The following is a 15,540-nucleotide window of genomic DNA, read 5'->3' on the forward strand; positions in this document are numbered from 1 at the left end:
AAAAAAAGAAAAAGAAAAAAACTATTAGCACTATAGCATCTTTGTCCAAACTCTCACAATGGAACAAAGACGTTCTTAGAGCCACGATGGCTTTTGGGAATCTGAACCAAAGATAAACAACGGCTGACTGAGGTTGCAGGGTCCTAAACGGAACCATTCAGGAGCTGAATGCCTCCTCTGATTATGAATTTTACCATAATAAGCTTCTGTTGGTCAATTAGTTTAATAAACTGAGGGCATTGTCTGTTTACGGTCACACAACAGTACGAAAGTGCAACTGGCTATGGTGTACTACTTGACCCCGGCATGTACTTCTTTACAGCATGGCTCTGCAGGAGTCTATAAGGGGGTCAGTCTGTGTGTCTGTGTCTCTGTCTGTGTGTCAGGAGATAATCTTGCAAATTGCCGGAAGGATCAGCGCCAACATTCTTGCGCACACAGCCAGTAGGACACAGACAGAAGTATACCTCCACTAATTAAGAAATAGTGAAAATAGCAGATCTACAAGCTCATAACGTGTCGCACTGAGACGCGTTGTGAGCTTGTAGATTTGCTTCCACTACTTTTGTGTGACACATGAAGTAGGACACCAAGAAATTATAATAAATCATACAAAGTTTAAATATGGAGGTTTCAAGGTTTGACATGATTGGGGGGGGGGGGTCCCAGATGACCTCAGTCGCTTTGGATAAAAGCGTCTGCTAAATGACTGTAATGTAATGTAATGTAAGGAGAGTGAAGTGACAATTTAACTCAAAATGGAAGTCAATGGGACTCCGATTGGAGAGGAAACCTTGCCCAAATTTGGGGTCATAGGTCACAGATGACCGATGTCACCAGCTGGGTGTTAATTTTATTGACTAAGACTAAAAGCATTTTATTTTATTTTACATATACAAATATATTTTTGATATTTTGTCGACTAAAGACTAGACTTCAGAGGACTAAAACTAAGTTATGTGTTATTCAAAAAACTAAGACTAAGACTATCAGAATTTGCTGTCAAAATTAACACTGCAGCTGGCCACATGAAGTCCCGAGGTTCACATGTGGATCCTGAGTTTAACATGATTACATTTTTTTTCTTATATCCGGGCATGCAGATTATTACATTAAAACATATTATAGCTATAATGTTATTATGTTGCATATTCCCCTGATAGACGAACTTTCAAGCAAATTTATACGTCTCCCAGCCATATCATGGGAGAGTCACAGAACGGCGGTCAGGGGGTGAAGAGTTCACCGCTCTGCCCAAGGAGAAGGTGATGTTCCAGGAATACAACCTGTCCGTTTAAGGACATAATTCATCGCTCTAAAGCTACAGTACTCCATGTTTAGCTTAAGTCACAGGACTGGAATCTGAACGGCAACAACCTCCCTCTCACCCTCGTTAAGAACCTCTTCTAAAAGCTATACCTTTCCGGCAAGAAATGTAAACTCCTCAGTTAATTTAACCCTTAACTCCAACCATTTGTAACTCCACGAGTTGGTTAGAGTCCGAGATAATAAGGTCTAAAGAAAAAAAAGTAATACAATGGACCCTTATCAACCCATTAAGACCTGGAACGCATCTGTGTCACTTTAGATTTCTTTGGATTTCTAACTTTTGATGATGAATGCTTCGGTGGAAAAGAAAAAAAGGGGGGAAAAAAAAAAGAAGGAATCCCTGCTTGACCTTTTCAGGCAGTACTACTCGTCAACCAGTAGAAAAAAGTCCCCTTCCTCCAACGACTGCAGATGTGCTAGTTAATATTGCATGAACCGCTGGCGTAGCGGACCAGGCACCTATAGGCTCAGTGTAGCCTGACAGCGTGTCGCGGGTTAAATCCCGATCCCAACGGCCTTTGCTGCATGTCATTCCCCATTTCCTGTCAGCCTACTGTCCTATATCAATAAAGGCACAAAAAGCCCCAAACATCTTCTTTATTATTACTCTACCATACAGTTAAAATAACATTGTATTCATTAAAATAAGTTCCCAGATTGCAGCTTTAACACTCAGGATGTACGTGTATACCGGCCTATCCAGAGTCTGGATGTTATGGTCTGGACAGGATTCCAGACCATAACATCTCGTGCCACCAGGAAACAGTTTATTCCCAGAAGCAGTAAAGGCTCACAAACAAGCCCACTGTCCATCAATAGCAGATCTCTGGCACTGGGACCAAACCAAAGGAAGCCAAAGTACAAAATATATATTCTCTCCGGTAGAGCTGTTCCGGTCAGTGACCCTGTCAAGAGAGTCTCACAACGACCCACGTTTTGGTGGTGACCCACCAGCTTAGGAACCACGACGGTAGGAAATTAATATTGGAACATTTTGCTTTGAGATCTTGACGCCTTCTTGCTGTGAGTGTGTTGGGTGCCAGCTATAGGCCTGGAACTGTTGCCACAGTGTGTTTTTTTTAATGTATTGATTTGCCCTTCGTGGCCTGATCAATACCTTTTTCCATTAGAGTGGACACTTGCAAACTAATTCACATTTAAAAAACAACAACAGAAAGTTGTTGGCAAACACTACTGAAGTGAGCAAAGTGGAGACTTTTAAAGCACAGAGAAATTGATAGAACAAGCAAACAAACGAACAGAGAGAGAGAGAGAGAGAGAGAGAGAGAGAGAGCACATAGAGCCTCTGTATTGTTTATCTATTTAGCTCTCTCTATAAAAGGTTAAGCGCCAGGGATTTACAGATCCTCAAAAAAGGCTTTCAAACAAAAGAGGCAGCAGTGTATCAGCTGAATATTTACATGTTGCGGCCGGTTTATAGTGAACCCCTTTCAAAACAGATCAGAGCTGCTGTGAGTGTGTGTGTGTGTGTGTGTGTGTGTGTGTGTGTGTGTGTGTGTGTGTGTGTGTGTGTGTGTGCGTGCGTGCGTGCGTGCGTGCGTGCGTGCGTGCGTGCGTGCGTGCGTGCGTGCGTGCGTGCGTGCGTGCGTGCGTGCGTGCGTGCGTGCGTGCGTGCGTGCGTGCGTGCGTGCGTGCGTGTGTGTGTGTGTGTGTGTGGGGGGGGGGGGGGGGGTGGGGGGATATGGGGGGGGGGGGGGGTGCGGTCTTCCCTCGATCCTCTGCGGATATAACAGTCTCTTTTCATCTGCTCCCCTCTCTTTTTCTCAAACTGTCCCTCCTCTCTTCTTATCTTCCTCTCTCTTCCTCTCTGTTCCCCCCCCCTCTCCCCCCCTCTCATTCTCATTCTCTGGCATCTTACCTTTCTTTGTTCCACCTAATCCTCAAAGGGGAGCTTTTTAAAGTCAGGAAGTTATGGAGAGAGGGAGTGAAAGAGAGGAACAGAGAGAGAGAGAGAGAGAGAGAGAGAGAGAGAGAGAGAGAGAGAGAGAGAGAGAGAGAGAGAGAGTGTAAGAGAGGGAGAGGATAAAAGGTTAGTGAGAACATTAGGGGAAAAAAAGTTAAAAATAGCGAAACATGGAGGTCATGTGGTTAAGGAGAGGACTGGACTGAGAGAGAAGGTGGGGGACAAGATAGAATGTTAACACCAGGACTCAAAGATGGAAGGATGGAGCAGAGAAGACACGTAGACAAGTTACTGTACACTGAACAATCCACAATCTAGAAGAGTGGTTCTCAACCTTTCCAGACCATGACCCCCCAAAATCCTTATATTTGAACTGGGAACCCCCCAAAATCCTCATATTTGAACTGGGGACCCCCCAAAATCATCATAATTGAACTGGGAACCCCCCCAAATCCTCATATTTGAACTGGGAAGCCCCAAAATTCTCATATCCTCATATTTGAACTGGGAACCCCCCAAAATCATCATATTTGAGCTGGGGACCTCCCACCCTGACAAGCACTTGGAATTATAGGAGTTGAGACATTACATTAGTTAGACTTGGCTCCACAGATAAATATTGTGCAAATAGCCGATCTACAAGCTCACAACGCTTACATTATTTGACAATTTGGCCAATGTTTGACCAGTTTTTATAGTTTGATGATTACTTTTGATGCAGTAATGGTCTTTTTTCATTTAATTTCTTTCTTTCTTTTTTGGTATTAAAAAGGTGTTAAAAGTCCTTAAATTGTGACTTTACTGTCATTTGGGGAGCCCCCCAAAAAATCATGTGGGGGGTTGAGAACCACTTCAGTTGTCTCTTACTTCTGTGTAGTGTCTCCTCCACTGACCATAACTTCCTCAAAGGAGGAGTATCATACTAATACTCCTACTGCGCTGCACTCGACTCATCTGTGCGATTACATGAACTCATCATGGCGAGATAAATCACCCCAAACTACACGTTTCCTTCTAACTGGGGAAAGGAGTTTAACAACGTGCGATAAGTAGAATGAAGGGAGGGCGTCATCCGTCTTGTAAAATGAATTAATGAACGTGTCTGTCAGGGGGAACCGCGAGGAAAACGCGATGGGGGACAATAATTTATCTGCCGACTGTACCCCCTTGATAGAGCCATAATTCAATGCATTTGAAGGGAATACATTTGTAGTACCCCCCCCCTCCTGCTTTGGGGATACCGCCCACAAGGCCTTTGTTTTCAAGATGAAGATCGTTGGGAAATTGGAAACCATATTGTGGACCAACCATCACTCATTGGAAAAGTGTCTGACCCTGAGTGCAGAGCATGTTTTAGGATGCCAACGAAAACCGCTACAACCTCAGGACAGGACAGGACGAGTGTGATTCATTACCCCATAGACAGATCACTGCCAAGAGGACTGACAGGGTTTTAGAAGGAATGTCATGGAAGGAAGAGACGGAGACAAGGTGACAAATCAAGCCACAACACAATGATTTCGTGCTTTCCCTGAAACCAAAATTAGCCCTCTGGGCCAATTTCTTTTTTTTAAAGTGTCAATTGGAAAATATCAAAGCTGTAACCACAGCAACGTCCATGGGCCTTTGAGCAAGGCACAGACACCCAAATCCCTGTATGCCTAGTAAGGAAAGAAGCAAATGACTGCTCAGAAGGCTTTGATGATGGCACGCAGGGGGAGCTTTTGGGGGCTCGGGGACATGTCTGGCTCGGGGACATTTCGACACGTAGATTGGGTGAGCCAGCGGTCAAACCGGCAACCGTACAATTCCCAGACAGCCACTCTACCCACTCAGCTATGGCCACCCACCCGTGGCCAACAGAGGTAGACTGAGGTTATAACGGGCAGGCCTAGGTGTGTGCGTTCGTGTGTGTGTGTCTGTGCGTGTGTGTGTGTGTGTGTGTGTGTGTGTGTGTGTGTGTGTGTGTGTGTGTGTGTGTGTGTGTGTGTGTGTGTGTGTGTGTGTAACTGTTGTTGATGAAGCAAGGCAGCAGTAACAAATAGAATGCACGCTCAGCAGAACCCTTTACTGCATAAATGTTTAACCCATTCAATCCGGGAACGCATCTGTGTCACTTTAGATTTCTTTGGCTATTAAAAAAATAGCAGATATACAAGCTCATAGCGCAGCACCGAGTGCCGCACAACGAGCTTGTAGATCTGCTATTTTTGACAAACCGTGAAAACTAACTTTTTTTCACAAATTTTTTAAGTGAAAATTTGTAAAATATTTTGTTCCAGGGACGCCCCCCAGAAGCAAATGATTTGAGTTAGAAATGTTCGCTTTAAAAAATATATATGCGATTTTTCAAAAATAGCAGATCTACAAGCTCCTAGCGCGGCACTCTGTGCCGCGCTACGAGCTTGTAGATCTGCTATTTTTGAATAGCCCAAAGTACGAAATAATAGTTATAGCTAAAATCTATAATGACACAGATGCGTTCCCGGTCTTAATGAGTTAAAGATGTAGTCACACATAATACATACTGTAGCAGTGTGTGGCAGCATGGCACGGCTTACAATGACACAAATTCCTATTTACCCCCACACTGATGAGGTGCGGGGGTCTCCAAGCTGTCTCACAATGAGAAACACCTTGAGCCACATAAACGACTGCAACTGTAAATTAACAGAAATATCGGCGACTTCAGTAGCACACCGGGAAGAAAAGAAAAAAAACAAACAGCTGATAGATGTTTATCTTTGAAATTAAATCCATTTAACATGAGGGCAGATTGTAGGCGTAGGCAATAACAAAAGGCGCCCATGCCCTATGTGCAGGTTGGTGCGTGTGTGTGTGTGTGTGTGTGTGTGTGTGCGTGCGTGCGTGCGTGCGTGTGTATTCATGTGCGTGTGTGTGTGTAATCTAAATTCTCTTGCCTTGGGGGGAAAATGCTTGATGTTGTTCTACAACACACACCCACACACAGGTGTGTGCACGTACACGTACACACACACACACACACACACACACACACACACACACACACACACACACACACACACACACACACACAGGTGTGTGCACATACACACTCACACACAGAGGTGTATGCACACACACTCACACACAGAGGCAAAAGTTGCAGAGTGCCTTTTGTTGCTTGATAATTGTTTCCAGGCAGAAGCGTATTTTGTTAGCATCGACAGCTGACCCATAACCATGAATCAATGAGATGGTAATGGAGCCACCGAGACCAAGCACAAACCCCATGTTGTGGCTGAAATGTGTCACCCACACAAACAACGCACGCACGCACTCACGCACGCACACACACACACACACACGCCTGCGTGCGCTCCTACCAAACTTCCTCTCTCTCTCTCAATTTCTTTTTCTGTTATTTTCTGATTCTATCATTTTCACCATCTCTTCCTCTCAATTCCTCTCACATTCTCTCTCAGTATCCGTCTCTCTCTGTCTCACTCTTTCTCTCTTCTTAACGAACACCGTGTCCAGGGTTGCACTTCCTCTTATGGACATTAAAACATGCTATACGGAATGACTTTTCTTCTATAGGCGGAACAAACAAACTAATAAAAGTTAAATTGAATTAGCTCTCCATCGGCACTCACCCATAATCATCCCTCCTCCTCCTCCCCCCTCCTACCCACATGAAACCAACGGGGATAAATAATCACCACTGTTCTAATTAATAAATGCATCATCCTTAACGAGGTGGGCTCGTTAAGCACCATGGCGATTGCTACCGCTCTTGTTTTTTTCCTTTTTTTTTTTACCCTACCAAACTTAACCCATTAAGACCGGAAACGGTCTTAAAGTGGGATCTGTGTCATTTTAAGATTTCTTTATTAGCTATTCAAAAATAGCAGATCTACAAGCTCATAGCGCGGCACCGAGTGCCGCACTATGAGCTTGTAGATCTGCTATTTTTTGAAAAATACTGAACATTTGTGCATATTTTTGAATATATATATTTTTTAAAGCGAACGTTTGTAACTAAAATCTTTGACTTCTGGGGATTCTACAAATGCCTTCTAAATCCTGATTTTTTTTTTGGGAAACTAAGTGGTTCTCAAACGTTTTCATGTCAAGGATCACCCAAAATGATATGTATTTGGCCGCGGACCCCCATCTCAAAATATTATCTTCCAGGGACCACCCCAGAAGCAAAGATGTGAGTTAAAAATGTTTGCTTTAAAAATATATTTAGATTTGCAGAAAATGTTCACGATTACAAAAATGAAAAAAAAGCAGATATACAAGTTCATAGCGCGGCACCGAGTGCAGCGCTATGAACCTGTATATCTGCTTTTTTTTTTTTAATAGCCAAAGATATCAAAAAATGACACAGATGCTTTTGCCGGTCTTAAAGTGTTAATTTCCACCTCTGAAGCATGCTAATTGCTCTCCCTGCTTGGTAAACAACAGGAAAACTTTTCTCATTTGCAGGCAGAGAAGGGTGAATGTATGGCTATTGATCGCGGGGGGAAACGAGATTGCCCCCGGGCTGGGCAGGGACCAAATGACTTGTAGATGCGTTGTTGGCAGCGGACAGGGTGTACGAGCGCTGAACCGAGATGACTTTGGACTACACTCTGAGGGGACAGAGAGGAAAGGACTGTTTTATAAAGCGTTCATGCTGCCATAATATTCCTTTTTTAACCCATTAAGACCGGGGGACGCATCCGTGTAATTTTGTTTTGATTTCTTCGGCTATTCAAAAATAGCAGATATACAAGCTACGAGCTTGTAGATCTGCTATTTTTGGAAAAATCTTGAACATTTTGTGCAAATCTTTGAATATATATATTTTTAAGCGAACATTTGTAACTGTAAATCTTTGCTTCTGGGGGGTCCCTGGAACAACATATTTTACAAATGTTAGCTTAAAAAATATATGTATTAAAAGATTTGCACACATTCTCAAGATAAAAAAATAAAAAATAGCAGATCTACAAGCTCATAGCTTGTATATCTGCTATTTATTTAATAGCCCAAAGATATCTAAAAATGACACAGATTCTGTCCCAGTCTAAATGGGTTAAACAGATGAAAGAGATTTACAGTAGCTCATTCCATCTTTCTGATGTTAGCCAGACTATCAGAATGACTAACAGGCTTCTTTGGGGGGCTGTGAGCAGAAGGGCTTCTACACTGTAAAATCCTGAGTGTTCATTGAATTCTGGAAGTGTACAAATGGACCCAAAAGGGTCCATTTTATAAGCCGTGTATACAATACAGAGGTCCAATACGGCAAGTCTTTGCAGGGTCATTTTTGTTAGACAGAACTGGGTGAATTTGCAGACTTAAGGCTGCAATATACTTTTTGCCGAAACAAAGATTGGTGAGGTAACAACATCATAATTGCAAACCTCAAGGACTTTTTGGAAGGTCTTTTTAGACAAAGTATTATAAATGTATTTTTTAAATTTTTTGCATAATACAATATTCAATCAATCAAAAGAAAAAACGAACAAACACATTGCCTTGCCAAAGTTTGTTTCAACAGTTCTTGTATGCACAGTACATGATCCAACGCTTTCTAGCTACCAAGCAGAGACACCAATGGGAACACTGTGTGTGACTGGTCAGGAATTCAATATGCTCTTTATACTGCTAGAAACGTACTGTGGACAGTTTTGAAGAAAGGTGGTTGGGGAGAGACAAACCTCTGAGAATCAATTAATGCAGAGAGAGACACACTTTTGCGTGTCACCAGAAATGGCACAATCTCTGACAAATAGGCTACATCAAAGTGCATGATGGGAGGGTAATGAAAACAGAGCGGTGATCCAGTGTCAAAATCAGCATTCCAGCACAATATACAGCAGTGGACAGAGTTTAACATTCAGCACTCAGAGTGGACCTGCGTGGAGTATAAAACTATTTCATCCACAGAGGAGAACGTGTTCGGTTTCCGCAAGCCTCAGAAAGAAACAAATATGGATTATTACAACAACAGAAAACACATAGATGGAATTTCTCTCTCTCTCTCTGATCTCACAAAGATGCAATGCAATGCCAGATTTGAGCATTCAAGTATTCAAAGCTTGGCCTGTTCAAAGCAAGTACATGGCCACTTCCATCATGGTTCCAACCACGCACGAGCAAGGATCTATGACATCTGATCACAACTTTGGATCTCCGTTTACCTGTGATGAAATGCTGCCGAGTGACAGACAACCGTGGTTTGCCAACAAACAACTCCTGACAGCGGCGGAACACCTGATCTCACAGAGCATGAGACTAATTGCTGGCACAACACTTAACAACACAACAACACTGTGACACTATATAGCTATATATCCTGGCTGCAACCCACAGTAATTTGTACTGGAGAAAACAGAAGAAAAATAAACGATAGGGCACCAAGTAATGTTATTTGCCAAATCTAACAGCTTTACAGGACGTGGTATCTTCTATTATTTAGAAAATAAGGAGTGATTCAGAGTATAAACCCTATATACTTCGTTAACCAGGGTCCCCCAGGTGTCTATATTGTATTGTGAACTGTACATCCATGTACCTTTTCCATGTCTTTCTAAATAAAGTATTTCAATCAATCAATCTATACTTTGGCCCCTCCTTTTTCCTTATAGGCCGACACCAAATCCCTTGGCTGATTTACAAGCTCGCAACGTGTTGCAAGCTTGCAGATCTGCCGTTTTTTGCCAAATGTTGGCCTGTTATAACATGCCCAGAATAGGGTTGCTAGGGTTCAAGTGGTTCACCTTTGAAAAGATCACACACTAAACAAAGTAGAGGTGAACTCTAGGTGAAAGACCTGGAACACATGACATGACATAGTAACATACGTTTTTTCAAAAAACTGTTTTCAGAAGACATTCTAAAAACTGACATTTTGTGGAATCGGCTTCAGGTCTTAATGGGATAAGATAGATCTGTGAGCATTATAATGATGTTTTTTCTTTGTTTGTTGCAGGATTGAACAACTGCTGCCACGGGAAGACGTCTACAGTAGGAGTAAGACCTTCATTCTGTATCTGATACTCAGTCAAAAGGTGAATGGTGTCATCACCTATCAGCTCACTGTCTACGGGGAAACATTACAAATCAAAGGGCATCTCGTGGTAGTCAGATGAAAGCCTTTGATAAAGCAGCAGCGGATTCAATAAAAAACACGGTGAACGACGCTCACTGAGCTGATAGCAGGGAATGATGAACCACACATACACATACACACACACACACAGACACACACTCACACAATTAACCCATTCAATCTGGGGACGCATCTCTGTCATTTTAGATTTAAAATTTAAATTACATTAAAATATTTTGTTCCAGGGGCCCCCAGAAGCAAATATTTGAGTTACAAATGTCCGCTTGAAAATATATATATATTCAAAGATTTTCAAGATTTTTCAAAAATAGCAGATCTACAAGCTCATAGCTGCACTTGGTGCCGCGCCATGAGCTTGTATATCTGCTATTTTTGAAAAGGCAAAGAAATCTAAAATGACAGAGATGCGTCCCCGGATTGAATGGGTTAAAAACATTGTGATCACTGTGATTTCTTTCATGCTAAATAACAGCGTCTGTGTGTGTGCGCACACACACAGACACACACACACACACACACACAAACACACACACACACACACACATTGCGATCTTGACACAGATCAACAGAGACGTCTAGCCATTAATTCCCTATTTGCGGGAGAAACAAAGATGAAACCTCCGCGGAGAATAACACGATCTGTTCTGACACAGCACACAGACTACTGATGAAACCAGATGGAGAAAACTGCTCAAAACTTAAAACAATTGCTGTAATGGCTAACCCATACAAAACGAGGTCTTCTACAAGTACAGCTCCCTGAAGGCCCGCGCGCACAACACACAGTGAGAAGAATATAGTGAACCGGCATAGCGTCTCTGCCCGGTGGAAACCTCATACAGTACGTCCAAAACTGTTGCTTTTCGGAATTCAAATTCCAAAATAGCAAAAGTAGCAGATCTACAAGCTCGAAACACGTCGCTTCGCGCCGTGTTTCGAGCTTGTAGATCTGCTCCTTTTCAAACTTTTGTGTGACGCTGTAGTATGCTCAAGTAGGGCATTCATTTAGCAAAAAAAAACATATGGAGATAAGAGGTTTCTACCCAACAGCAACGATAGGCTTCTCTATGAGCTCTTGTACACACATACTTTGAAATTGCTGTCCGATTGCTGTCCGATCAAATTGCTGTTTGATTGCTGTTTATTCTGATGCATTAAAAAACGGATAGAAAACTATATAGGGGTTTGAATCCAAGGCGGGGCATCTGGTTTGTCCCGAGCTGACCGGGGAAGAGTGATCTTTGTCGCTGCATGTATAGCCTACTCCTATAGGCTGTGAGGAATGTGGAACAGAAGGAATAGGACGGAGGACTGGTGGGAGCTCCTCACTGCCAGGTAAGCCAGTAGGATACAACAGCAGTGGCAACCAGGCCTGGAATTTCATCATTTTAGGGGCAAGGCCACTTGGCCTTTGGTGTTGTCCATTTTTTGAGCGCACAATAACAATTGAATTTTAAGGGTTAAGGAGGATTTTAAATGTAATATGTAGACTATCTGCAGTGAAATAAATACATTGTGATAATTAGAATCTGAACCATGCTCAGCCCTGCACCAATCAAAGTCACTGGATTGGTTTAAAGATGGGGACTCAGGGGAGTTAAGAATTCAGAATCTCAACAAAAGACACTGGTGTCTACATGACAAGAAAGAGACACTGGTGTCTACACATTGACAAAGGGACACAGGAGAAAGTGGTACAGTCGGCTTGGGCATTAAGGCCATTGGGGCCTCAGGGCAGGCCATTTTTTTGAGGGGAACAAGGCCTAACTGAGGGGAAGGCCAAACTGAGGGGCAACGGCGGCCTTGGCCTTCGTGGCCTCCCTGAATTTCCTGCCCTGGTGGCAACACAGAGATGTGTTGGGCGGAATAAATTGCCATAATGTCTAAATTCGGGTAAATATAAAAGGGGTAAAAAATGATGGGCTATTCTAAATTAAAGAAAAACATTACACCACACTTTAGCTGTACGATTCAAACCAGCCTTCAGTGGTTAGGATAGCAAGTTAGCAACCACCCTGTAGCTACTGTGACACTACCTGACTGATAGAGTGGGCGAAGTGCCAATTACTGCACTGACAAAACAGGACAAATAGCAATGCTTATCATGTGACTGGCTGCTTTGTCTTTGTGTGTGTGTGTGTGTGTGTGTGTGTGTGTGTGTGTGTGTGTGTGTGTGTGTGTGTGTGTGTGTGTGTGTGTGTGTGTGTGTGTGTGTGTGTGTGTGTGTGTGTGTGTGTGTGTGTGTGTGTGTGTGTGTGTGTGTGCTGCTTCCTTACTCTGTGTGTGTCATTCTCTGGTCCTCTGCGTCGTGGGTCCAATTCTTCATAAGCCGGCGCCATCCCCTCTCTCCTGGCCTGCTGGTATTCCCTTCGGAGCAGCTGGATCCTATCCACACCACTACATGTGTGCACACAGGCGTACACACACACACGCACGCACACACACGCACACACACGCACACACACACACACACACGCACACACACGCACACACACGCACACACACGCACAGACACGCACAGACAGGAGCACACAGGCATACAAGGACAAGGAAAATAAACAGAAGCACACTGTTAGTTTTAGAAACGTGCACCAAACGCTTCTCATTAATAAACATTTAAGCACATCAGTGAAGCTTTGGAAAGCTTTCATGAATATAGAGAATTTCCAGCAATTACTTGTTCGTAATCCATAATTTTCCATAATCAGAATGCAGGGGATGATTCAGTCTGCAAATTCAGTCTCAAACTAGAAAAAGTGCTCCTCGGAGCACAGGTCTCCGCCAGGTCACGTCGTTATTGTGGCCTCCTGGTGGCGCTATAATAGGACAATGTGAAAAGGGTGGCATTTCTTCCTCTGCCTAGTGGGAATGAGCGTGCATTCATGATTTGAGGCATTTTGTTGCAAAAATGTGTTTTGCTAAATTAGACCTGCTGGTGGCGCTATAACAGGGCAATGTGAAAAGGGGGTCATTGCGTCCTTGGCCTAGTGGGAATGTGTGTGCAAATGTTCACGGAAATCACACGCTGCGTTCATGATTTGAGACATTTTTTTAAAACGGACCAATCCTGCCAACTTTGGAAGCCAACCTTAGCCAATCAGGATGTAATATGAAATATCGGACAGATCCGTCTTGATCACATGACTATAGAGGTACTGTGTACCGATTTGCGTGATATTTGGATAAAATCTGTAGGAGTAATATCCAAAAATGTGTTTTGCACAAATCGGCCTCCTGGTGGCGCTATAACAGGCCCATGTGAAAAATTTGGGGCAGAGGTTCTGCTGTGGCATCGAGGGAGTGTGTGTGTGCAGTTTCACAGCGACTGGGGCAACGGTGGCGGAGATTAGCTGGTAACAGACAGAAGGACGGACGGACACACACACACACACACACGGACGGACGGACGGAGGGTAAAACATACTCTCTCGCCATGCCTTCGGCCTGGCGGAGACAATAACCCTGCCTAAAGCAGCAACGTGTCTTATAGGAATCTTATAGAACCACGTTCATGCAAAGTAAAAATCCTGAGTGCTATTTTAACCCATTGAGACCTGAAGCCGATTCTACATGTCTCCTAAATCTCAACAGTTTTCTGAAAAACGTTTGTTTCTATATCAGTGGTGCTCAATCTTTTTCATGTCAAGGACCCCCAAAATTATATGTATTTGGCCGCGGACCCCCATCAAAATATTTTGTGCCAGGGACCCCCCAGAACTAGAAGCAAAGATTTGAGTTAAAAACTGTTCGCTTTAAAAATATATATATTCAAAGATTTGCACGCATTTTCACGATTTTTCAAAATTAGCAGATCTACAAGCTCGTAGCGCGGCACTCGGTGCCGCGCTATGAGCTTGTATATCTGCTATTTTTGAATAGCCCAAAGTGTAAAATAATGCTTTTTAGCACAAATCTAAAAAATGAGACAGTTCCAGGTCTTAATGGGTTAATACTGACGTTGTACAAAAACATTTGAACACTCTCAGAGTTAAAATAATGCTCCGGATTTGACAGTGCAGAAACCCACCACTCACAGCCCAGTCGCATCATTTTCACAATGATATGAAGAGCTTTGAGAATTCTGCCTGACACCGCCACCAATCAGGCGGCTTATCTGATGGCGAGCCAGCCAATAGGAGCTGTCTATTTTTCAAACGGAGCCATTTCACTGGCATTGACCCATGGAAGTCTGAATGGAGAGATAAACATTTGACAGACACACCTGCGCGCGTGCGCACACACACACACACACACACACACACACACACACACTGGCACGCACGCACACGCGCACACACACACACACACGTAAATATTCAACCCATGCATAGACAAACATATACACACATACAGTATATGTGTACAGTCATGCAAGCATTCATACATGTAAGAAAGAATATCAACACAAACACATACACTTTCTGAAGAAACTTGCATGCAAAATGCGCGTGCAAACACACACACACACACACACACACACACAAATCATCAAAGACACGATGCACACACATTCAGAGCAATACACACAAGCATGGATTCAGGTACAGACATGCATACATGCACACACACACACACCCACCCACCCACCCACCCACAGAAAGATCAATCTCCTGCTGTTTCTGGCTGCACCTCTATCTATTTCTCCATCTTCCTCTCTAGCAAGAGGAAGACAAAACAGCGACATCAATCTTTGATGAATATTCTCTCCCTCTGTCAAGACAGTCAAACTAAATATACCGAGGCTGGGCCATCACGCACGCACTCACTCACTCACTCACTCACTCACTCACTCACTCACTCACTCACTCACTCACTCACTCACTCACTCACTCACTCACTCACACACTCACACACACACACACACACACACACACACACACACACACACACACACACACACACACACACACACACACACACACACACACACACACACACACACACACACACACACACACACACACACACACACACACACACACACACACACACACACACACACACACACACACACACAGAAATATTGGAAAGTCATATCATCCACATTATGGTATTGTGGTCTTGTGTACATGTGTGTAGGTGTGTAGTAGCCTACATGGAGAAGGGACCCAGTAAAATTGTGCAAACATCACTCAAATGGACCCTTTTAGATGAACATCATTCCATCATTCCAACATGGAGGTGGAATGATGCATCG

At 43.4% G+C, this 15,540-nt stretch overlaps 1 protein-coding gene across 4 annotated transcripts in view; it reads right to left on the reverse strand.

Annotated features, from left to right (window-relative positions):
• Positions 1–15,540, reverse strand: part of LOC311064591 (partitioning defective 3 homolog B-like) — a 308,896-nt gene that overhangs the window by 79,120 nt on the left and 214,236 nt on the right. For all 4 annotated transcript variants that reach the window (XM_084084456.1, XM_084084457.1, XM_084084458.1 and 1 more), the window contains exon 19: positions 12,620–12,740. In XM_084084456.1, the coding sequence (XP_083940582.1) occupies positions 12,620–12,740 (121 nt within the window). The remainder of the gene's footprint in view (positions 1–12,619; positions 12,741–15,540) is intronic.

The sequence above is a fragment of the Gymnoscopelus microlampas genome (assembly GCF_963454915.1).
Source record: "Gymnoscopelus microlampas genome assembly, chromosome: 17".
In the NCBI taxonomy this organism is placed as follows: Eukaryota; Metazoa; Chordata; class Actinopteri; order Myctophiformes; family Myctophidae; genus Gymnoscopelus; species Gymnoscopelus microlampas.